At 41.2% G+C, this 24,102-nt stretch overlaps 1 protein-coding gene across 3 annotated transcripts; it reads right to left on the reverse strand.

The window, feature by feature from the left end:
* Positions 1 to 12,399: 12,399 nt before the first annotated feature.
* Positions 12,400 to 22,682, reverse strand: LOC105927418 (bromodomain-containing protein 3). Of its 3 annotated transcripts, none has more exons than XM_036140088.1 (11): positions 22,394 to 22,682; positions 19,899 to 19,914; positions 19,594 to 19,825; positions 19,305 to 19,442; positions 19,075 to 19,207; positions 17,623 to 17,888; positions 17,391 to 17,519; positions 17,144 to 17,290; positions 15,108 to 15,214; positions 14,772 to 15,038; positions 12,400 to 12,629 (listed from the first exon to the last, which is right to left on the reverse strand). In XM_036140088.1, exons 2-11 carry the CDS (start codon positions 19,901 to 19,903, stop codon positions 12,530 to 12,532), a joined length of 1,524 nt encoding a protein of 507 aa, XP_035995981.1. In that variant the 5' UTR covers positions 19,904 to 19,914; positions 22,394 to 22,682; the 3' UTR covers positions 12,400 to 12,529. The 3 variants fall into 3 exon arrangements, with proteins under 3 accessions (XP_035995981.1, XP_035995980.1, XP_012719607.3); XM_036140087.1 differs by having other exon boundaries at positions 14,764 to 15,038; XM_012864153.3 differs by having other exon boundaries at positions 14,764 to 15,038; positions 19,594 to 19,914; positions 22,394 to 22,681.
* Between the last annotated feature and the right edge of the window lie 1,420 nt (positions 22,683 to 24,102).

A 24,102-nucleotide genomic window follows, 5' to 3' on the forward strand; every position in this document is an offset into this window, starting at 1 on the left:
CCACCTCCACCCACCTTCAAACCCACCCCGTGTCGCGTTCCTTCCCGACCCCGGAGATAAAAAATGACCTCACAGCTTCCCGGGGGTGTTTCCTGCAAAACTTATAACCGGGACAGCGCGTGCCGACTTTCCCAAAGTGGCTCCATGCTCCACAGAAGAAAGGACCGTGGAAGATTCACGGTGTTTTGGGGCTCGCAAATTGAGCGTTATCTATCGCCCCCTGATGGATAATGAGCACACTGCAGGTGTCCGTGGAAGTTTTGATTTGTTTTGTTTTGTTGTTTCTTTGTTTTTTCCAATCCACGCTGATGGTGTGCATATCAAAGCAATAAAAATGTTCAAACATTGTTCAAATGTTCAAAATGTTCAAACAATAAAAATGTTCCAAAGTTCATTGTTTCTTATCGTTCACTTCAATAATTTGTGAATTTCTCCAATGTGAGATCAATAAAGCCTGTCTTATGTTAAAAGTGGAGCTCATACACTATATAGATAAAATGGACACATCCCAGGCTTTTATTTGTTGTAATTTTGATGATTATGGCTTGCAGATAATGAAAGCACAAAATTCTGTGCCTCGCTAAATTGGAATTTAACATAAGATCGTTTAAGTAATTAAATTCTTAAACAGAAATATCAGATCTCTGAAAAGCATATTCATTTCTATGGAGTTCCTTTAGCAAGAATTACTGCATCGATGCGAGGTTGCTTCATTAGTGATCCTCAGGTTATCTACATTGTTGGTTCTTGTGTCTTTGGTCTTCCTCTTGACAATACTTCATGGATCCTCTGTGGGGTTCTGATCAGCTCATTGATCCAGCTTTTGGTGCCTTTAGCAGTGATGGCAGGTGACAGCGTCCTGCTGAAAAATGAACAGAAGGAGGCATGAAATTCTCTAAAAATGTCCCGGTAGGTAGCTGTGTTGACTGTGGACTTCAGAAAACACAGGTAACCAACACCATCAAGCTTGTTCTTTTTTTTTTTTTTCATCGTCACTCTGAAATGGATTTTAAAGTATGTTTGGACTCACTGTGATACTGAAAAATGAAATCTGTCTACATCTTTAGCTTTCCAGCAGATACGTAAAGGTTTTGAGTTAAAAAGTGGTTCGCATTTAGGACTGCTCATAACTTCTTTCACATTCACAATAAAAAATATACCATGCCATCCCATTCCCGCAGTTCATTCAGCATGGCTGTCAACCTCATGGTAGCCTCCCTCAACATTACCATCTGGTCTTTTCAATAAATGTCCAGTTTTTATAGCAACTGCCCTTTTCAGATCATTTTGTTTTGTGATCAAACTCCAATTAATCACTGGGTCTGCAGAACCAGTAAGATGCATTGCATTGATACAAAGTAGCTAAAGTAGCTAAAGTCTGACTGACTGCAGAATATCATGCAGACAATGACATTGTAAGGGTGTTGCACAACAAACTTGTATTTAAAGGACAGAATGCAATTAAGCCTGCGTCAGGAGATTGGCATGTTCTTACATGTCACTTAGATTTGGGGTGTCTAAACCTTTTGTCATGGGGCCAAAAATGTGAAGCTGAAAGTATTTGAAAAGTCGACAAAAGTTTGATTATTTCTTTTTTTTATTGCCTAAAAACTTTTTTTTCTTTAATTTTTATTAGCTGAAAATAATATTACACACAATTTTTATTTTATTTTTTTTGCATGAAAGTTAGATTTCTGTAGAAAAAGGATCTGTAAATCACTGTGTATGTGAAACATTAAAAGGGTCCCGCAGGCTTGTCCAATCAGAAGCAAAACAGCGTATAATGCTTTCGGGTTTATCCTCTTCGTCTTGCGTGTGTGTTTCCAAACACGAGAACAAGATATGTGTTACTCTTGCTTTTATTTACCCAAATTTTACAAATGCACAAGCCTGGTTTTCTGTGAAAGTCCCTGGATGTTTGTGCTCCTCCTTACTACCAAATTAGATAAATCTATAAAAATAAAACATGGTTGAGAGAAGCTAAATACTTTGTGTGGCACCTTACATTTTCCATTTGAAGAAGATTTTCCATTTATGTCCTTTTTGAAAGGCTTTGCATCTGTGAAAATGGCTGACTAGCATCTTCTTCTCCATGTACATCTGCATCATCTGCCCAAGTTGGCAAACTAATTTATACCATTCATACCATTGTAGACAAATGCCACAAATATTTCCTGGGCCGCAATTTGGACACTCCAGACTGGAAGTTTTAAGCCACACCCCTTTGGTTCCGCAAGCCCAGCCATATGCCCTGAAAGCTTTATGATCTCTCCAAATTGACTTTAGTGATGTGAAAGAACAACACAATCCATGGCATCGGGTGTGTGGTTGCCTGTTTATTGCAGAAGTATTATCTGAAAGGGGCTACATTTGACCCAGATTTTCTCCAATTAGTGATAGGTGCCTTCCCTGTTCAATAGTATCTATATGATGTTGTGGAACTTATTGTACACTTCTGCTGACTGGTACCTTTGTTCAGCGAGAACAATCCGTACCCTCTCTGCAAACCGTTGCTTCAGCTGAAAGATGCGAATAGGGAAATGTCAGAAAAATCCAAACACTGGGGGGTCTTTGGCTCTTCACAACCACCATTGAGCATTTTTCACATGGATAAACCTCACAGATACAAGCGCACTCTCACAAACAACTACAGGAGCTTGGTTCCATGCACTTAGAGATTCACTTCCATACAGAAAACACCTATTTTTATCTTCAGCTGCCACATTATGCATGTCGTATTAAATAATACTACATATGCTTCAGTGATGGTATCAAGGTGTTACTTTATTGTATCTGTAATACTGTGTCCGTTGGTTGTGCTGTTCTTTTTACATCTCTCTTTGCAGGTGATGAAGCAGACTGAAGACGTTTAATGATTCTCTCCCTTTTATCTCCTCTTTCTTTCCCCTTTTCTTCCTTTCTTTCTTTCCTTGTTTTTCTTTTCCTCTTCTACTTTCTCATTGTGGTGTCCATATAACATGAAATACTCCCTCCATAAAAAAAGAAAGAAAGAAGAATCCAAGCATGACATCTGTACTGTATTTCATGTTAACCATGATCACGTTAATCGACGGTAGATGGAAGCTGACTTGGAGGAGCGTCACAACTTTATGCAGCCAGGTTGTTGCAGCTTTATTTTCCTTCTAACAGATTGGATTCGTTTTCAGTTGAATTTTACTGTATTTATGTCAGATTATATGCGGAAAAGTTTTGAAATGAATGATCATTATCTTGTGTTTTTGGACATGACAAAAACCTTGTACTTTAAAGGAGGAGGGGCGGGGGGTACACTTTTGAGATAGCCGCTGTTTTTCAGGAGGCATGCCAGAAAAAGGCCTTATCCATCCTACCATCACAAATATAAACAAAGAGTTGCCAAGCACTGCTGGGACTTAGACTGGATCTACGTTTATCACATACAATTCCAATAAAATACATCAAAGTTTGCAGCTGCATGAATACATTTGCAAGAAACTGTGTTTTAATTCCGATACAAGGTCTAATAATATTTTGTTTAAATTCTAATTCCCTCTTTTTTTCATATTGGTAGACTATACGTGTTGTCATTCAGGAAATATCTCAGATCCATACCGAATGTTTGGCAGCAGCCAACTGATCACTCAGTCAGATATTTCAAGCCGATGCAAGCCAATTTCTACCTTGTGCAAGGGGTGATGAAACCAACCCAATATCCCATCAGTGTTTTTCTTTAAGACACAGGGAGCAGCCAAATAATACAGCTCAGAGCACAGGGCGAAATGCTTAAGAGCTAGACTTTGTCCCCCCCTGCAGTGTTAGTGGAGCCAAAACAAGAAGAGATATTGAATTTTAGTTCAGAAGGCTATTGAATACCAGTGCTGCTTCTTCCTCTAAAGTGTTTCCAAATATCAGCTAATGCAAGCTTGAGTTTCCTCCCTTCGGCTTTCAGCTAACAGTTCAATATGTTTTTATGTCTCCTATACAATATATTGAAAAAAAAGAAAAATCTATGCCCTCTTCTCTCTAAAATCATTTCCCGGTACGGCTAGTTCATGCTATGACTCAGCACAGTTAACAGCTTTTTACTCCTCCATTTCTCTCCACACGTCTCACTCGTGCCGGAATAGTCGAGGTCGGATTTTCTGCTCTTCCTCTTCAGCCGAAATGTCATTTTTGTAAATCAAACAATCACAACTGGTCAATTAAACACTTAATTGCCGCCAACATCAGCATGCCACCTGTTCATGGTTAAACGGCCTTTGTCATGTCTCATTACTCTCTCTGCTCACTCATCACTGCGCCTCCCCAGCTCCCAGATTCCCACTGGGATGAAACATTTTTAGCCAATTTATCTCCCGGCATTAAACAAAGCTGTTTCTTTCTCCGCTCATATGATCAAGCAGAGCAGTGGTTCATACAGTGTCCTGCAAAAGTATTCATGTCGCTTAACTTTTTATTTTTTCCCCCATATTTGGTCATGATACAACCACAAACATCTATGTATTTCACGGTTGTTTTACGGGATAGACCAACATTAACTAGAGCATAAATTGGATGTGGAAGGAAGAGGATAAATCATTTGACCAAAAAAAAAGGGCTCAAACAGGAAATCAGGTGGGTTTGCATTGTTATTTTGCAGTTTTTATTTGCAAAATACTTTACACCCAGTGAGATCATATACAGTGTCTGTGAGCATCCAGTTACACTTTAGTCTCATCTGACCAGAGCACCTTCCGCTTTAAGTGCAGGATGTCTATTTATCTTATTTTAGGGGTAGAAATTCTCATTCCATTGGCAGATAATCTGAGTTACCTGTTCAAATCAAGACAAAATATACTAATTTCAAGAAAATTTTACTTACTTTTACTGCCCTGTTTGCAGTGTACCCTTTCAGCAAAGGTGTGATTATACTGACAGATCATGTGACACTTAGATCACCCACAGGTGGACTTCATTTGACTAATTATGTGACTATTGAAGGTAATTGGTGGCAGCAGACATTTTTAGGGGTGTCATAGCAAAAGGGGCACGTAAGCACATGCCATTTTTCTGTTTTTTAAAAAAAATGCATAGTCTAAGCTGGAGAAGGGAAATCATATATATCATTTCCCTTCTCCAACTTAGACTGCTTTGTGCAGATCCATCAAATAACGTAATTGAAAAACATTTGAACTACAGGTTAAAATGTAACAAAATGGGTAAAAACTCAATGGGGGCAAATACTTTTGCAAGCCGCTGGCCGGACTTTGAAGCGTGTGGCTGTGACCTGACCAAATATGAAAAGGGTCAAAAGGCATGACTACTTTGCCAAGCGCCAGGTGTGAGATAGAAGCATTTGAGAATTTCCCTCTGTGCGCTTTCTGAGATGTTACAACCTTTGGTGAAGGCTTCCCTGAACCTCCAACAGCGCTGACATTTAAGAGGCTCTGATATCAGCACAGAAAATGACTGTTAATGAGAGGCGAGGCTGTGTTTTAATGCACCTCATTATATCACAGCAAGACATTTGACTCTGTGAGCTTCAATATGCAGGACTATTCTCATGAAGACGATGGAGTTCCATAAAAGCGTGGCCTTTGCACAGGGAAATTTGTGATGTATAAATACTCTTTGAGTGTGGCCACGGAGCCATGAGATCGCTTAACCTTTAAGGACTTTTTCTGTAGTCCTGTGAGCCTAAAATATGGCTTATAAGTCTCCATGCAGGCATTTTGGCCAGGCGGAGCTGTGTTGCTATGCTGTGTCAGTAGAAGGAACAGAGATTCAACTTGCAGCCATTTCCACAGACTTTTTGTGGCTTTAAGCACCACCAGACTGTGGTTTTAAAGCAATTGTGGCAAAAATGCTGCTCTCAAAAAGTTTCAACCAAAAGTAAACAACCTAAATCTTCTCAAGACAGATGGACAGAGGCCAGATTATTTCAGGAAGATACAAGTCGGATATCCATTTGTGGCCTCTTGGTTTCATCCATACTCTGGTGGCGGACGATTAGGAGTTCTATTACCCAGTCTGGAGTGAGTGAAAGTAAGAAAATCGAAAATAAACACCAAAGAAACACATTAATGACATAAATCATCGAGTCCATTAATTTGTTACTTGAAGGTTGGACTATTATAATTCCCCAAAAAGCAGTTTAAAGCGTTCAGTTGATCCAAAATGCTGCAGCAAGAGTTCTGATGAAAATCAACAAGAGGGATCATATTTCTCTGAATTTAGCTTCCCTTCTTTGGCTTCTTGTTAAATCAACGTAATCTAACGTATAAAGCCCTCAATAATCAAGTTCCATCATATATCAGAGCTCTGATTACCCCGTATGTTCCTAACAGAGCACTTCGCTCTCAGACTGCAGGTCTGCTGGTGGTTCCTAGAGGCTTTAAAAGTAGAATGGGAGGCAGATCCTTTAGCTATCAGGCTCCTGTGGAACCAACTCCCAGTTTTGGTCCATGAGGCAGACACCCTGTCTACTTTTAAGACTAATCTTAAAACTTTCCTTTTTTGATAAAGCTCAGAGTGGCTTACGTTACCCTGAGCTACCCCTGTAGTTATGCTGCTACAGGCTTAGGTTGCTGGAGGACATCAGGGTCCATTTTTCTCACTCTGCTGAGTTCTCCTACTGTTCTCCAATTTGCATGGTTTGTTATTTAAATTCTTAACTTTATGTTCTCTCTGTCTTTTTTCTCTTCAGAGAAGGTACACCTGGTCTGGCGTTCTGTTAGCTCTGACATCATACAGGGGAGGCAGATCATCCGCTATTACCATATAACATAGAAAGGATTCCAAGATCAATGTGTGCTTCTGTGCTTTCTGTGTCTCTGCTCTGTCTTCTCTAAGCCCCAGTCGGTCGAGGCAGATGAGCGTTCACACTGAGCCTGGTTCTGGTTCTGCTGGAGGTTTTCCTCCATGTTAAAGGGGAGTTTTCCTCTCCACTGTCGCTTTATCCTTGCTCAGTATGAGGGATTGCTGCAAAGCCATCAACAATGCAGGCGACTGTCCACTGTGGCTCTACGCTCTTTCAGGAGGAGTGAATGCTGCTTGTAGAGACTTGATGCAACCTGCTGGGTTTCCTTAGATACCAGAAACATTTTGACTTTGTAAAGTGCCTTGAGATTACATGTGTTGTGAATCGGCGCTATACAAATAAAATTTAATTTGATTGAACAGCGAATAAATAGAAATTCAGTAATAATAAATAAATAAATAAATAAATAAATAAATGACTGAACAAATACCTTTCAATAAATAATGACTTTATTGAGAAATAAAAAAATACAGTTTTTTAATTACAGAATGAAAATAAATCAAGGTGGAATAAACTACAATGAACTACTACAATAATCTATAATAAAAGATAATGTTGCAACTAAATGCTTCTGTTTTTCCTTCTTAATATATTTCTGAAACATTTTTTCCCCCCAATGAAGTCGTGTGAATAGATGGGTAATGAGAAGGAAATCCGTGATTGAAACCTCACTGCAGAAGAAAACCAGCAACAGATTCAATGCAGTGGAGCAGCCTTGCTGCTTCAGTGAACCTGTTGACTTCTGCGCTTCCTGTCCTTAGCAGCTTCCTGAAGCGGGTATACTCTGTGAATGTGACACAAGTCGGAAAAAAAGATCCAGCTCAGCAAAACCTCACCAACCATAAGTAATGGCTTTGGAATAGATTAATAAGCACCATAAAGTCTCATACAAATTGAGCACATTAAGCAGAAGAGGCTCTTGCTTCCTAGAGGACAGTATCAGCTAATTTTCAATTAAGATTCTTGATGTACGCCACGTTATCGTGAACTAAGCACCAACCAGAACTGTCTTCATCTGCATTTCGCTCAATAGATCTCCATTCGGAAGAAACATTGACACAAGGCCCACATTAATCATGTTTTTATTGGTTTCCCTCTGATTTTGGGTTGGGTGTTGAAAAGAAAAGCAGACACCAGTTAATCAAAGTAGCCAGTCCTGTGCTGCATGTGTTTGCAGCGTTGCATGTTTGGTCCCTGTGTTTTTTTTTTACTGCACCGGGATAAATGACCTGTTGTCATTGGAGGTGTGGTATTGATCAATCATGTCCAGAGGCTGCTGGGGGCTGCAGGATGACATGTTCCATATGGCATGCAGGGAATGCAGGTCACCCTGCAGCATTCACCGTGGAAGGACAGCAGACTTTTCTTCCATATAAAGCTAGATTTATTATCTTATATTTGATTATGTCATCATAATCAAACTTTAGATTTTTTTTTAAATGTCAAAAAATAAAGCCAATGCTAAGATGGTCCGAGGTGGCCACCTCCTGGCAGATTCCAGTTACTGCTCAATCTTTTTCCTCATCCAGCACCTCACTGGCACGTTTCTGGTGTAAAACCTTCCCGACTGCAAATATGGAGCACCTCTAAGAATGCACAGACTGAGATCCAGCAGAGCAGAAACTGGTGGAAGGACCAGCTGTTGAGAGCCGGACCGTGCCAGTTTGTGCAGAGCAGTTGGCAGGCCTGTTGGAAGCTGAGCTGATGTGTAATTCAGTGCAGATTTTTTTGTCACAGTCTAACCATTCACAGAAGGTAAAACCAGGGTGTTATTAGATTCTCCAGGTATCAGCTGCCTGTTGTAATGTACACATAGAACGGATTTCAGGTCAAATCAATCTGCGGATGGCACCTAATAAAGCACTAACATTTTAATTTATTTCAGAATTCCAATTCAAATGTGAAAATCATATGTTGGAACACTTTAAAATATATATATATATATTCTCATTCTTTCGTTTATCAATCTTTGCAAAATAACCTGATTGAATTGCACTCACTGAGCGAGATCAAGATCTGGGCGTTGACCAGGACTTTCCATTTCTTCACTCTCAACCAGTCCCTGGTGGGTTTATTGTTATGTTTGGGGTCGTTGTCATGTTGCAGGATCCAGTTCTGCTTCAATGTCCGTTATTTCACACACGGTCTCATATATCCCTCCACCACTCTCTGGTACACAGTGGAATTTAGAGTGGATCCTATGGAAGTGCGCTGCCAAGATCCTGCCGCAAGCAAAGCGTCGCCAAACCATACCACTTCCAGTTCGATGCTTCATAGTCAGTATCAGGTTCTGACCTTGGGATGCTGTTGCTGAATTATGGGAAGCATATCTTTTATACTGTTGTCTAAATAATTACATTTTAGAGTTTTCAATTCTTACAGACCTTTTTGCTTAATAAATAAGGATGCTAAGGTCCTTGCTAAAGCATTGGCACATTGTCTGGAAAATATCGTACAAACTATTATTTCACACGAGAAAATTGGATTTGTAAAAGAGAGGCGACTATTTTTTAAAATCTCTGTTGTACCCTCTTAAACATTATTGACCCTAAAACCCCTACGAGAATACCTGAAGTGTTGATCTCGGTCGACACTGAGAAAGAGTTCATCAGGGTCGAATCTGACTATTTATTTGCTGTTTTGATGAAATTTGGGCTGGAAAATGTTTTTTCATGTTGTGGATGCGTCTCCTTTATACATTTCTTCATGGCAGCATCTTCACCTATGGCATTCAATCCAGTTTTTTTTTTTTAGTACGGTTACTGGTTGGCTGATAGATCCTGGCTCTGGTGGTTACTCTCTCCTTTCTGTCCTTTTTAGCTTCCTAGTTTCCCCTTTAAGATTTCTTCGGATTTGGTTTGAACAATAAAACTTTGTACATTACCCTCCTGCTTTGTCTCATCATGTTCCCTGGTTTATCCATTGTTTCAGCCCCTCCCCTCTCTAATACCCCTAGACGGGTTTGGGGACGTAACACTTCTACTAATTATACGTTCTGTAGTTTGTCCCCAGCTATTGAGCCCCTGTCAATCTTTCTGAGGTCCTCCTCTACTCTTACAAGAATTTCCCATTGGGGCACAGATGACCTGTTGCACTGATGACCTATTGCTGTATATCTTGGATTCTGTTCTCTCCATATCCTCGATTTGATCTGCTTTTTCAGAAATATGCGTCATCCTCACGCTATGGAGTGAACGTCAACAAACGTGACTGCTGTCTCATCAATGGTATAGTATTACAGCTCACATATTCTGATATACATTTTAAATTGAACCTTTCTGGCTTTATATATTTAGGGATCAATGTCTAGGGATCAATTATTTTTTGTGGCAATTACTTTGGCATAAAAATACCTGTAAAGATCTGTGGGCCTCTTGACTATCTTCACTTATACCCTTGGGATAACATTTGATTCTACGTTCTACGTTTGAAAATCGTGTCAAATCTCTGGTTCATTGCCGGATTTACAATTTGTGAAATATTGCTAAAACTTAGCCCCGTCGTCTCTCGTCCGGAGATGGAAATTTTAATTCATGCTTTTGTTTCAAAAGCCTGGATTTATTGCAATCCCCTATACACTTGTCATACCAAAACCTCTCAAGACTGGTTGCAGTCTGTACAAAAATCTTAAGCCAGGTCCCTTACTAGCTCTTCAAAGTTTTGTCATGTGACTCCATTGATATTGCAACTTCATTGGCTCCTGGTTTATTATAGAGTGCGTTTCAAGATCCTGGTTTTGACTCGGGAGCCATAGGCCACCAGCCAGGAGTCCATAACTACGTAGCGACACAACAAACACCAAACCTAGGGTGTGTGAGAACCCACTGCTTGCTGACAGCAGAGTCTCCTCCCACCACAAACCAAAAGCACTAAGTATATTAAAACTGAGACAAAAGACAGGACCAAACATAGCAGATTTCCTTTGGAAATTGAGATATTACATAAAATTCAACTTAATTAACCCCATGAACTTGCAATTAATCAATCAATCTCCTGTGCTTTCAATCGGTCAATCAATCATAACTTGAAAGATTATCAGAAATGGTCAAAGCTGAAAGAAAATTACAAAAAAAACTTAGCATATAATGTTTTTTAATCTTAAAAATCCTAACATACTTTTAAATCAGTGTGGTTGGCCTAATCTCATTGAAATTGTCTCCAAATTTAAATCCTCCTCTTGCTCAATGTTGTCCCTCTCTGTTTAACAGATGTTGAGTCTTAACACAGGTGCTGTCCTTGGCTACTTCAAAATAAGCAATTTTGGAACCAATAATGAAAAAAAAAAATCAACTAATAGGTTTCAAGCTTTTACTGCTCTGCCTCAAAGCTTTATGTCTAAAATTTTTGAGAAAGTACTATGTAACCAGTTAATATTTTTCAATACATTTTTGAGTACTCTCAGTTCATTTAAATTCCTTTTACAGCACCAGGACAGAATGTTTAAGTTTTTTATTTATTTTTCCACAGTTTTAGAGCACAGAGGTGTCAGGGTTCCAGTGGTTCAAGTCTTTCCTTTCTGGAAAATGTTTTCTGTTAAACATGATTGGTCCTAAACCGTTGGTACTCTGTCTCATAAGCTAACCTACTTATAGATAACCATATTACATACAAACAACAATGGGAATCTGTAGTTAAGAAAAATGTGTGATGGCCAATCCAAAGCATTGGCTTTGTTGTCTTTAAACCAATTTTTAAACTAATCTGGCAGTATGACTGGGTTAATTCTCCATTTGGAAGAGCTTTCTTGTGCTCAACCTCTACATTCAGGGCTGATATTGCTCCAGTATGTTCCCATAATGTTCCTTCCCAGTGATGCAATCTACTTTATGAAGTGCACAGTGCCTCCTGCATCAACACACACAGCTCGATAATAGCTCCTCTCTACTTCAGTTAGGATGGTGTTTTCAGGCTTGTTAGCTCCCCCATTGTAATTTGGCTTTTGGTACATGGGGTTTTGAAATAATCCCCGTTTCTTCACTGTGTGAACATTAAGCCCATGTAGGTGCATGTATTTCAGTTTGGACAATGACCCTTACCAGCTTCAGACAGCATTTTTAACAGTTCTTTTGCTTTTGTTCTGCAGCTGATATATATTTTGAATCGCAATAAATTCACCTCTAGGGGAAACTCATCTATTCTGAACAGTGTCTCCAATGCTTCTTGGATTAGTACAGCACAATAAATAAATCAGAAAATATAAAACAATTTAAGGTAACCTAACTCCAACTAACTCTGAAACTAAGACATTTCAAGTAGCGTCCTTGATGGAGAAGCAGATACCCAATCAGGATGGAGTCCTGATAAGTCAACATGTAGTTTTCTTAGGCGGAAGACAAAATGCAGTCCACAGCCTATTCCTTCTGAGTGGAGGAGCATTGGTGTTACAGTTCCCGACACTCAGAAACTTCCCAAGTGATGCGATTTGATTCTTAGTTGATGGAAATGGTTGTCCAGGAAGTCTGAAAAGATATAACTGGAAAAAATTCAGGTGCTCAGAGTCCACTGACCAAGTTCTTTAGGAAACTCAAACGGAGTGCTCGGTTTGTCCATGGTCGATGCTACTCTTCAACGTCTCGCCCTTTCCTATCTGACCTTTGCAGCTTTCAAATACTATGATTAGGTAGTAGACAAAAAAATAAACGTTTATTTTAAATATATAAGATATGGAACAAAATTCAACAATAAATCTTACATGCAACAACCTTTGGTCAACAGAACAAGAATTAAATACAGACCAACAAAGATTATGAGTCAGTGTCTTCTGAACCGGAGTCTGTGGAGGTGCTGGTGGCAGAGTCTGATAAACTGCTGCTTGTGCTGATGTACTGAAAGGCAGGTTGGCTGGTCATCTCTGGAAGAAGCAAAGGAAACAAAGCACAATCATCAGATAAATGAGGGACATCCTAAAAACTCCCGCAGTCCCGGCTCAGTGCTCACTGCTCAGGTGGAGGGAGGCAGATATCACAAGGATGTGATTGGGTGCCCTGCAGCTCCCACACCTACAAAAAATAAAGTGCGCAAGAGGTGGTCCGCTCGATCTCTCTGGGACTGTACGAGGGGAGAAAAACTCGAAGGATAAACTCGGAAACACTTTGCAGAAGGCTCGCCGCAGCCCAATGTCTGGAAATACCATGCACAAGACGACAAATAAAATACGCAGCAAGGGTGAGTTGTCTGGTTCGGCGGCCGCCCGGAGCGAACGTGTGCGGGCGTGGCAGCACGGAGAACGACAGAATCCACACACGGACTTGGACAGAGGAAGCGGTGTAGGCTGGTTTTGTGGCCCTTGTTGCGAGGGCAAAAGCTGCATGTCTTCCTCTCATCAGCCTCGGACCCCTGAGGACCAGGTGACGACGACGCGAACGGCACAGTGCCACGCCCTGCCAAGCTGTTCAAATCAACAGCCTCCTCCTGTTCCTCGCGCCAGGCATCGAGTCGGGGTTGGTCTCCTGCCACAGAACGAATGCGTTGTAGGTGGACACGTCGAGGATGTCGTGAAAGAGGGCCGCGAGGAGCTTGACAAGGTTGTTGACGCCTCCCCTGTTGGCATTGTAATGAAGCAGGACCAACGGTTTCTTGTCGTCGCACTTGTGAACCCCTTACAACGACCCCTCTTAAGGACGTAGGACACAAGCGAGGTGCAGGACGTGGACAATGCGGCGCGGTCCATTGCGAAAACACGCGAGAAGAACAGGTGGCGGCTCAGGATTGTTTTTGCGCCCACCAGCGTCAGGCAGCCTCTGCTGACTCCTCATGTCAAGCACCACTCGCATCCCCAAATATCTCTCTCGGGGCCGCGAGTGCCGAGCGGCTTGCCTGTGCACACGCTCATTCTCCACGCATAGCATGTCCTGACGGAAGGGGCGTTGTCCTGGAGAGAAGAGGAGAACAAACGTAAGAAAAAAAAAACAAAAAAAAACAACCAGTAGTACAGGGGCGCACACCTCTGAAGGGCACAAGACGCCTGTCCACGGTGACCTCTGGTCCAGACACGTACATCGCAGAGAGAAGCGCTCACCACGTGTCCCACAGGTCCCTGAACGCAGAGATTTTGTCCCCGGCATGCCTCTCCGCTCGCGTGCTCTGGTTGTCAAACCTTACCAGTCTCGACAGCTCGTAGAAGCGGCTGCAAAGATCACACATCCGCTCTGCGCATCCCAGAGGCTGGCCGCGTACTCTTCGCAAGAGCGAAACACGCCTGCCAGGAGCAGCGGGCCTACAAAGGCGCGCAACTCCACCTCATCCGGGGCCAACGCTCCTAGCTTGACACCCGTCTCTGTGACCTCATGCACCATGCGCTCAACCATGGGCGAGAAAAACGCCCCGGAAGGACGGGAGCACGCGGGGCCCTTGCAATCCCCCTCCGGGGGTGAGCCCTATGCTGTCGTTCTGATCACATGACCGAATAGGTCATTTAGGACTCACCCATACCCTTCTGATCTCCCACTGGGATGAGGAAAAAGAGCGCGCGAGGTAAACAAAAATACTAAATCCAGCCTAAGCTCAGAAATGTGGTATGAAGGGCTCACCCCCGCCCTACATGTGGGAAACCATGAGACAGGGAACACTCCTTTTGGGTCTCTGCTCCGTCTTCTATAACCCCCAGTGGTTTGAGGCAAGGGAGTTTTCCTCTCCACTGTCGCTTCATGCATGCTCAGTATGAGGGATTGCTGCAACGCCATCAACAATGCCGACGACTGTCCACTGTGGCTCTACGCTCTTTCAGGAGGAGTGAATGCTGCTTGGAGAGACTTGATGCAACCTGCTGGGTTTCCTTAGAGAAGAAACTTTTAGACCAATCTCTATAATCTGATTGAATTTGACTTTGGAAAGTGCCTTGAGATGACATGTATCATGAATTGGCGTTATATAAACAAAATTGAATTGAATCGAGCAAGCTCCAGGACTGCGGGAGGGTTATGGTTAAACAAAATCGTTACGTCAAATGATTAAAGAAAAGATCTGTATCGACATTTGGGACTTACTTTGGTACCTTTTGAATTTCTTGAACAGGCAAGACCGGACGTATTGCTCAAGCTCCCGCAGTGTGGACGTGTTCAGTATCTCAAAGTCGATCTCGATCTCATCCAGGTCGGTGCTGCACGCGGCGGGCTCCCGACTTTGAATGATTTCCACCACGCGGGCCAGCTTCAACCCGGGAAGCCGGTTAATGTCGAGGCTCAGCTGATGTTTTTCCTCGTACGTCATCGGCGAGGATTTATCACCCGAATCGCAATCTCCGTTCCCTTTTGATAGGTTCCTGAAATTAGAAAGAACGAGTGAAGGCTTGTAAATGATGAATGAAGCAGCAGTAAGTCAACACTCGTACCTAATAGTGGAGTTTAAAGCAGGTTTAGCTCCGTCCTTGTTGGGTTCTTTTTTGCCATTCGCCGTCAGGTTCGGTTTACTCACAGGCCCTTCAGACAGTGCTGCAATCTGGTTATCAGTCTTTAGCCAGACAGAAAAAAGGTCAAAAAGGTTTATGTGTTGTGAAACCCATTTAAAATGACCGCCAGAACAATTAAAAAGCACCAAGAAGCCAAAGATGTTGAACACAGGGTAGCCAAGTAAGATTCCCAGCTGTTTTCACACATGAATCCCAAGTTCTACTCTGCAAAACGGATCTAAAAATAAGTAAAATGTTCTTAACGCTAGTGTATTTGTCCTTGATTTGAGCAGGTAAAGAAGATTATTTGCCAATGGAATCAGTGTTTTCACCCCTAAAATAAGATAATTAGACATCCTGCACTTGAAATAAGATGATTGAGATGAATTGTTCCTATTGTAAGTGTAAAAATCTTATTCCATTGGCAAATCATCTTATTTACCTGCTCAAATTAAGGACAAATACACACATTTTAAGAACATTTTACCTTTTTCGAGTTCCGTTTTTGCAGTGTAGAATTACAGTTTGGACCTTATCTGTTGGAAAGACGATGCAGAAAGCGTGCAGAAGAAATTGTATGCATGTTATTGGCAACGCCTCTCCAGCACGTAAGGTTTCTGGTTTTGTCAGCCAATTAGATGTTTTTTTTACTCTAACCATCCAGGCAAGCTGAGATCAACAAATCAGGAGAGCATAGAGGAAATTCAAGCTCTCCTTTTAACGTATCTGGAAGCAAGGTCGCTAACTTAAAGTAAAGGCTCCACAAGACATGCTCACACGTTTGCATTTTCTCGCCCACTAATAAAAATACCCTCAAGGAGTCCAAAGCACTCGTTGCTCGTTGTCACACATTTCACCCATCAGGAACATCTCTAGACCGTTTAAGTTCATGTGTGAAAACAGCTTAGGGGGCACATCTGCAAGGAAAGGCAAGATATTTAACACTCTGATTTTTATGTTACAAACGGACCTATCCAACATTTATTGGCACCCATGACAAACGTGTGCAAAAAGCCTTAAAAATAAAGTGTATAATCTCGCAGTGAAAACTTTATTTCAAAGCCAACCTTTGATTTGAGTAAATTTCAGTGGGTAATATATGACAATAAATTGTTTTAAAATAAAAATAGCTGACCATTCCCAGATAAATGATGTTAGGAATGGACACATTACATTATATATATATATATATATATATATATATATATATATATATATATATATATATATATATATATATATATATATATATATATATCTATATATATATATATATATATATATATATATATATATATATATATATATATATATACACACACTCTTCAAAATGGGAAAGACAGCACAACATGTTCCAAAATCTGAGTATTCAAAGCTCACTGTGACAGAGCTGCATCAGAAACTTGAATTTTTGGCAGCTGTTCTGGGTTCCACTCTTGGCCCGTGGACCTTTGTCGGATGTCTTCTCCCCCAACGCTATTTACTGTCTGTCCACTTTGAAATAAAAATGTCACTAGTGCCACGAAAAATAAAACAGAAACTTGACTCTTTGGAACATCCACAGCAACTATTGGGCATCTACATCCCAAGCTGTCATGTTTGGGAGTAATGCTAGTAAAAAGCCTTTTCTGCTCTTTACTAACAAAGCGGGAAGTTTTTTTTTTTAAACTTTACATGAACTTTAAGATGAATTACTGTATGTGCTTTGGTCAGATGAGGCTAAAGTTGAGATTTTTAGCAACAAATACTCCAGCTGGGTCAGGTGTAAATCAAAGGATGAACAAGTAGAGTGGAGGATACTGTAGACTGGGAATTTAGAGAAAGCATGACATCGTGAACTCTGAAATCCCACCACACTGTAAATACGATGAGCCTAAGTGAGGATCAAATCATTGTGACACCTTTCATGTTATGAAAACATATGTATTACATTTTATTATTTTTTTTGTTTACACCCACCTAACTTCCATGACACCCACCTGTTCTCGCGCCTCAGCAAACTGGGCGGCCTGCTCCTCCGCCGACTCAGATCTGCCAAAACTAGACAAACTGCTGACGGCGCTACCTACAGCGATAATCTCCACGTGCTCCTCTGGCATCTTTGCAAACCTCTGCTCAAACACTCCCTACAGCATCCACACACAGAGGAGGGGAACAAGCCTGAAGTGGAGAGTGTAACTATAAAAAAAATAAAAAATAACACAAGTATAACAACTCAGAACACACCTGAAGCTTTCTGGCCATTTCAACGACACTGTGGCGAGATGGGTTGTACTTGTAGCAGTTGGAAAAAATTAGGCGGACGTCTGTGGCAAATTGCTGCACATCCTGGTATTCTCCTCCGTCCAACTTTTCCTGAAGAACAACAAGATAAATGTCTTATGTGAAGCCAAGACTACACTTCTATCCACAATAAAGCAAACTGCAAGAAGAAAGCCGTTTTTTTTGTTTTTTTTACCTTCACGGTGCCGAGATCCATTGGATATTTGACGATGTCGTGGTAATCGTGTAGCCCGAGAGCTTCGGCGTTAACAGGCTGGTAGAACGGCCAGGCGTAGGCCGAATGCTTCTTCGACAGCATTTCCTTTAGGATGTCGTTGCAGTACTTCAGCTGCTCCTTCACGCCTCCCTTTTCTGGGTTCTGTGTCGGCGCCTTGTTTTCCTTAAAGTTGCTCTTTGTAGGAGTGATTGCTCGACCCACGCCGCCGAACCTCGCCCGTCTTTCTACAAGGAGCAGAAAAGCAGAGTCCCGTAGTTAGATGCAGGGACTGGCAAACGTATTCGTTCCCCTTGAGCTTTTTGCAGTCGTAGACGTGCAGAATAGTTGTGAAAGACAAAGAAAATTATCAGTTCAAATCATTTTTTTGAAAAAAATCTAAAAAAAAAAAAAAAGAATGGCTTTGACATTTATACAGCCCCTTTATTCTGTTAAAACTAAATAAAATGCCCTGCAATCAGTAAATAATTTGACACAAAGAGATCTGTCAAGGCCTCTTGAGGTTTTGTTGGCAAGTCTGGTGGAGCTACAGATATCCAGAGTGTGAGAAGCTACTGACAGGAAAACTGTCATTTTTACAGATTTATTTACACAACCAGCTGGTTGGTTGAGAGAAAAATCTGTTGCAACAAAAGATCAAAGTTATGCATTCAACTAGTCTGGCCTTTATGGAAAAGCAGCAAGAAAAAAAAAAAAAGCCATTTTCTGTTTGCCACAAGCCTGGCGGGGGACACAGCAAACAGACGGAAGATGGTCCTCTAGTTTTTTAGACTTAGAGACTTAGACTTTCTTTATTGTCATTTTGTATGCACAGAGAGCATACAGAACGAAATTTCGTTTTCATACAGCTCAGAAAAATTGCAGTAACTCTACAGGATATACGTTGCAGTGAATTTACAGTACAGGATTAAAATGCAGTAATAAATTGCAGTAATTTACAGGATAAATTTCAATTGATTTCCAGATACAGTGCAGCAGTGATTTAACAAGTTAGATTAGAACCAACACTGAACATTTTAAACTACCCCTGATAGAACTAAAAACTGGCCATCCCCACTGTGAAGCATGATGGGGGCAGTGTCATGCTGTGGGAATACTTTCCTTCAGTAGAGAAAAGGGGAGCTGCTAAGAGTCGATGAGAAAACCTGTTAGACACAGCAAAAAGGTTTCAGACATGGACAGAGGGTCGCCTTCCCAAACGCACACTTTCTGATGTTTAATAAAAACCATGCATCCTTTTCCTTCAAATTCACAATCGTGGCTTACTTTGTTTTGGTCTGGCACATCAAAATCCAATAAAACACAGTGACAAATATGGCTGTAAGACGACTAAAATGTGAAAATGTTCAGGGAGTACGAATGATCTTGCGATGCGCTGCACATCTCCGTCCAGGTAAAAGCTGCTCTATTTACCTGGAGGCGAGGTTTTTTTGCCCTTCGCTTTGGCTGCGTGAGGAATAACCTCTTCTTTCTGAGGCATTTGGGAAACCTTTTGCACGAAAGTCTTCTCCAAAGAGAGAGCCATCAGCACGATGTCGTCCGTAGGCTGGAAAGAAAAGAAGGAAAATTAAATTACGACTTACACAACTCAAAAAAAAAGGGGATCAGCAGAGTCAACGTGCTTTATACCACAAAGCTCCTACCTTGTTATATATGTAACAGTTGGTAAACATGGTGTTAAAGTCCTGCAGGCATTCACTTGAACTCCAATAGTAGTTGTTCTCCAGTCGCTTCTTGATCGTGCCCAGGTCCATGGGGGACGTTATTATCTTATGATAGTCCTGTTGAAAAAGAGGCAGCGTCAAACAAATTGTATTGTGTGTTTAATCCTGCAAAGCCGAGAAGCTGCGCCCAGGTACGGCTGCTTGGGAACCATGCAAACACGGTAGATCAGTTCTCATCTATTGCAGGGCCACAAAAGGTATTACTCACTGGAAGCTCCAGACGGACGGCGTCAACAGGCTGGTAGAAAGGCCAGGCGAACTGGTGCCGCCACAGAGCCTTGACCACCACGTTCTGCATGTACTGCAGCTGGTTGGTTCGTCGGCCGGGCTTGCTGGGATTGGTCACCTCGGGAGGCGGCGGGTTCTCGGGCATTTCGGGACCCGGCTCAACGTCGGCCGACATGGCGTATAGGCGAAGCCGGCTTTCTCTGTTATCTCGTCTCAGCAGAGCAGTGGGTGCCTTTCGGCTCAGTGACGACTCCGAGGGAACGCCAGCCTGCTTTGTGCCCAGGTTTCATAACACACAACCCTGTTGATCAAAAACACCAAACAGTGAGAACTGTGCACGTCTAACAACTGAAAATCAGCTAAATCGGAAGCAATCGGACGTGAGCTACTGTGGTAAAACACTACAGTAACGATAATCTATCAAAGCTAAACTATCAAAATCAAAAATATTTGTAGGGTTTGACAGTTTCACAACCAAAAGCTCTTTCAAAAACCACCTCCAGGTGGGATTAAGGCCCACAACTGTCCTAAAAGTCACTAGATGACGTCATTGCCTAATTTGACAGACGTAGGACGCATAGACGCATCAAGGAATGGAACAGCCACTGCACCAGGAATATGTTTATTTGTGCCAAGGAACCCAAATCATTCCAAACTGATTCCTTTCACGATTTCTACAAAGCTTTATACACATCTGTTTCTATCCACCTACATACACACATTTCTTTTTAAAAGCCTAGAAAAGGGTTTAAAATTTCCAAGTCATTCGCGTCTTACACTTTGCTTCCAACTGGGGCAGGACCCATTGATAGAGAACCGTTCTGCACAGCTTCTTGCATGTGCTGACACTGTAACTCCAGGGTACTTCGTTTGGCAATAGGATTCAGCTTTAGTTTGTCAAATACAGAGACAGCAAATTAAAAAAGCATTAAAGTACGGTTTATAGGTTGGGTTTCTGCACTGTTTTCCATCTCGTAAAAACTCATCTTCAGAACCAGTTTCTATTCAAAATGGTGATCTTCACCGCGTAATCTACTTCCAGCAGTCATTGGCACCTATTACAACCGTAAACTGCATCAAATACGGGCCTAGAGTAGAAAAGACCCAGCCAATATGGCGGCGACACAATATGTGCTCCAGCACGTAATGAGGCGTGTAGTATAGTTTGTCAATGGTGTAGGAGTGTGTGAACGTGGATAGGTGGAGGGATGTATCAGCCAGTTATATTCACGGTGTCTGTAGGGCGGCAGGGCATGCGGGTCTTTTGATAACTCGAGTTTATCTTAACTTATTTTAGAGCCCAAATAAGGGACTTCGTTTCAAAAACTTTATGTTAAAATCATCAATAAGCTTTATTTACTAACAAATTGAGGTGAAACAAAGCATAAAACAGCAAAATAACAACTAATACGCTAGCAGGACGTGATAATATTTTATAAAAACTTTGTATGCAACCAGAGTGAGCTACTGACATATATTTAAAAGAACAAGTTAAATAACGTGGTTATTCACCTTTAAGAAAAGGTAAAATGTCGTGCCGTTTTTTCTCCACCCAAAAAAGACGTGTACGACTAACAAGACACAGTTACATGGTCAAAGTAGGTCGGCTTCAGAGCTACGCTGGAGGATGCAGCCGCTCTTACCACAAAATGAGCTCGGCCTTGCTGGATCTCTGTCTGTGTTGAGTCTTTGAAATAAAAATAGCAAGCCTGAAACCGTTAGAATGATCTTTATTACAAAACGGAGCAGTTAGAATATCAAGCATTTTCAATGACTTTATACACAAGTCACGTGCTTTCCAACCCTTGAAAACCACTTGATAAAAAAATTCAAGCATTTTCAAGGATTTCAAGCACCTGCAATAATGAAATAATGTATCTGAATTTATCAGACCAACATCTTTCAAGTGGAAACAGGTTAAACTGAATTATTTTATCACAATATTTCCTTCTGATGAAAATGCATGTTTATATCTTTTCGACATGGACAGTTGATGCTTGAAATGTACATCATTGCATTCTATATTTTGTGTGTATATATATAGTAGTTAAGGAATATAAATCTAAACTCCATATTTAGCTTCCCATCCAGGAAGCTTAATCAATTCTAATCTTTGGAACTCAACACTACTCCAGACTTTTGGAATTGATTAAGCTTCCTGGATGGGAAGCTAAACGTCATTCAGCTTCAAAACAGAAGTCCAGTTGTTTGTTTGTTTGTTTTATCATAACCTGGATGACAGAGAATCTTCACCAGCGCATTATTATAAACAACTTAAACCAAAAATAAAATAAAAATAAAATACAAAAAAAAAGGCAGAAATAGTGGCGGACGTGACAAAAAAAACACGTCTTGGATGAGTTCCACTATTTCTGTTTTTTTAACCAAATATCTGAGTGTTTTTAGTTTGAAAAAAACAAAAAAACAAAAAAAAAAACGGTTTCAACGGTTTCTGAGACGGTGGGATCGTTTCCAAACAAGGTTTTCTACGACATACAAAATGTGTAGTTCAAATGATCTAAATTAACCTTTATCTGTTGCTAATTATTGTTTCATTATTCCACAGAGAAAAGCTGAGTATATAGGTATATTAATGTGTGTGTCATGCAGCCTATAGTCCCCTGATGTCCCATCAGTGGTTCAGCTCGTTAGCTCAACTTTGCTAGCTTTAATGCAGCGGCACTGACTAGCAAAGTAAAAAAACAAACAAACAAAAAAAACCTCACAACTCCATATTTAGCGACACACTTCAGTTTCATAAATATATAAAAACAGCCAACCTGGAACAGCCGGTTCTTTGGTTTGAAGTAGTCGACTTTCCTGTTTGCGAAGTTTTGACCAATCTTCTTCGTGCCTTCATAAAACGAAGCAAAATTATCCCTCTTGTTAATGTCAGAGCCAGTGGTCGGGAAAATACAAATAAACCGTTCAAGGTGTTGAAGAAGAAAAAAAAAAAAACTTTCGAAAATCTCTGTGTACCAGAGAAGTTTTTAAGCGAAGCGGAGTGAAGACAGAGAGAAAAACCAGATGACTGCAGGAGAAGCTGCAGCTGTACAGCTAAGTGAGGGGAAAAAAGGAAAACACTAACTGGTCTACAGCTGACCTGGCAGGAAGGAGGGGCCCCGGGTTGCCAGATCTGATTGACAGTTTCCAGCCCAAACACAACGCAAAATTAGCACACATCAGTAAAAAAAAAAAAAAAAAAATGTCCAAATCTAAACCTTTCTGGAAACCCATGTTAAAAAACGTTAAACCATTACACCCATAATGAAGAAGACACCAGAAGCACCCGTCTGCACAAAGTTTCTTTGCTGAAATTGCAACATACATTCCAATCCGTCCACTGCATTTAACTCATAGCGGTCACTGTGTGCCACCTGGGGAGCATTCTGTGGCTAAGGCCGGGTCTCACTCAGGGACAGAGGATGGGAGTTGAACCAGGAACCTTGCAGCGACTCCAAGACGCAAGAATCCTGCTCCTTTACACAGAGAGACTCGACGTCATAAAATCTGTTTCCCAATAACGCCTTCACAGCAACCGGAAAAAAAAAAGGTTATTGCAAACCAGGGGTCGCTAACCTGTTTGAAACTCAGTGCTAATTTATCAGTGTTGTGTGACAGGAAGGGCTAACAGTACTGACCATTGAAGAGTCAGAATTCATCTTAACTTTGTGTAAAATACACGGATTTGCCATGCTTTGTCAGCTTTGTCATTTTTAAATCTATATAAACGCAAGTGTGATTAACAGGGAAGAGTAACAGAATAAAATACAGTTTTAGATGCAGCTAACTGGTGGATTGTGATTTTTTTTTTTTAGAACAAGATTGTGGGCACCACATGTGGTCCTGGGGAGCTACTTGGTGCTGCAGGGCACCGTGTTAGTGAGCCCCTGTTCCATACCAACATGAACCATAAATCCAACTCATACACTACAATAAAATGGTCTAGAAAGTTTAGATGAACCTAACATTTCTCTTTCACACACAGTCAAAATAAACATTTTCAAGTTGATCGGCTGAAAATGAATCAACAATTAAGTCAGACACGCACATCGCATAGAAACAATAAAGTGAACTTACCTTTGTGTAGCAGCTAAATCAATTTGCTTCTCTTAAATGTTGTGTTCTTTAAAATCATAGTGTTGCAAATGTATTTTTTGTATTATTATACTTGCATTTTGTATTTTTCCCCACTTCTGCACAATGCCGCTTCTCACCGTCAAGTCTACAAACCCGATCTGGCAACGGCGGAGGGAGGGGCCTCCCTCTTAGGGCTGGAGTTCCAACCGTGGGGGTCGGCTCTCCACTGTGGGTTGTCAAAACAGCAGGAGCAGGTCCAGGGATGAGCTCCAGAAATCCAAACAAGTTTACAAAGCTTGAGAGCATGAGAGAAGGTTTGCTCTTGTTGTAAAATAACTGCAAAGACCATTTACAGGGATTTCCTGATAAGGTCCCACTCTGGGGTTTAAGGGAAACTTTAGAGAATGTA

Source organism: Fundulus heteroclitus, chromosome 8 (genome assembly GCF_011125445.2).
Source record: "Fundulus heteroclitus isolate FHET01 chromosome 8, MU-UCD_Fhet_4.1, whole genome shotgun sequence".
Classification (NCBI taxonomy): domain Eukaryota; kingdom Metazoa; phylum Chordata; class Actinopteri; order Cyprinodontiformes; family Fundulidae; genus Fundulus; species Fundulus heteroclitus.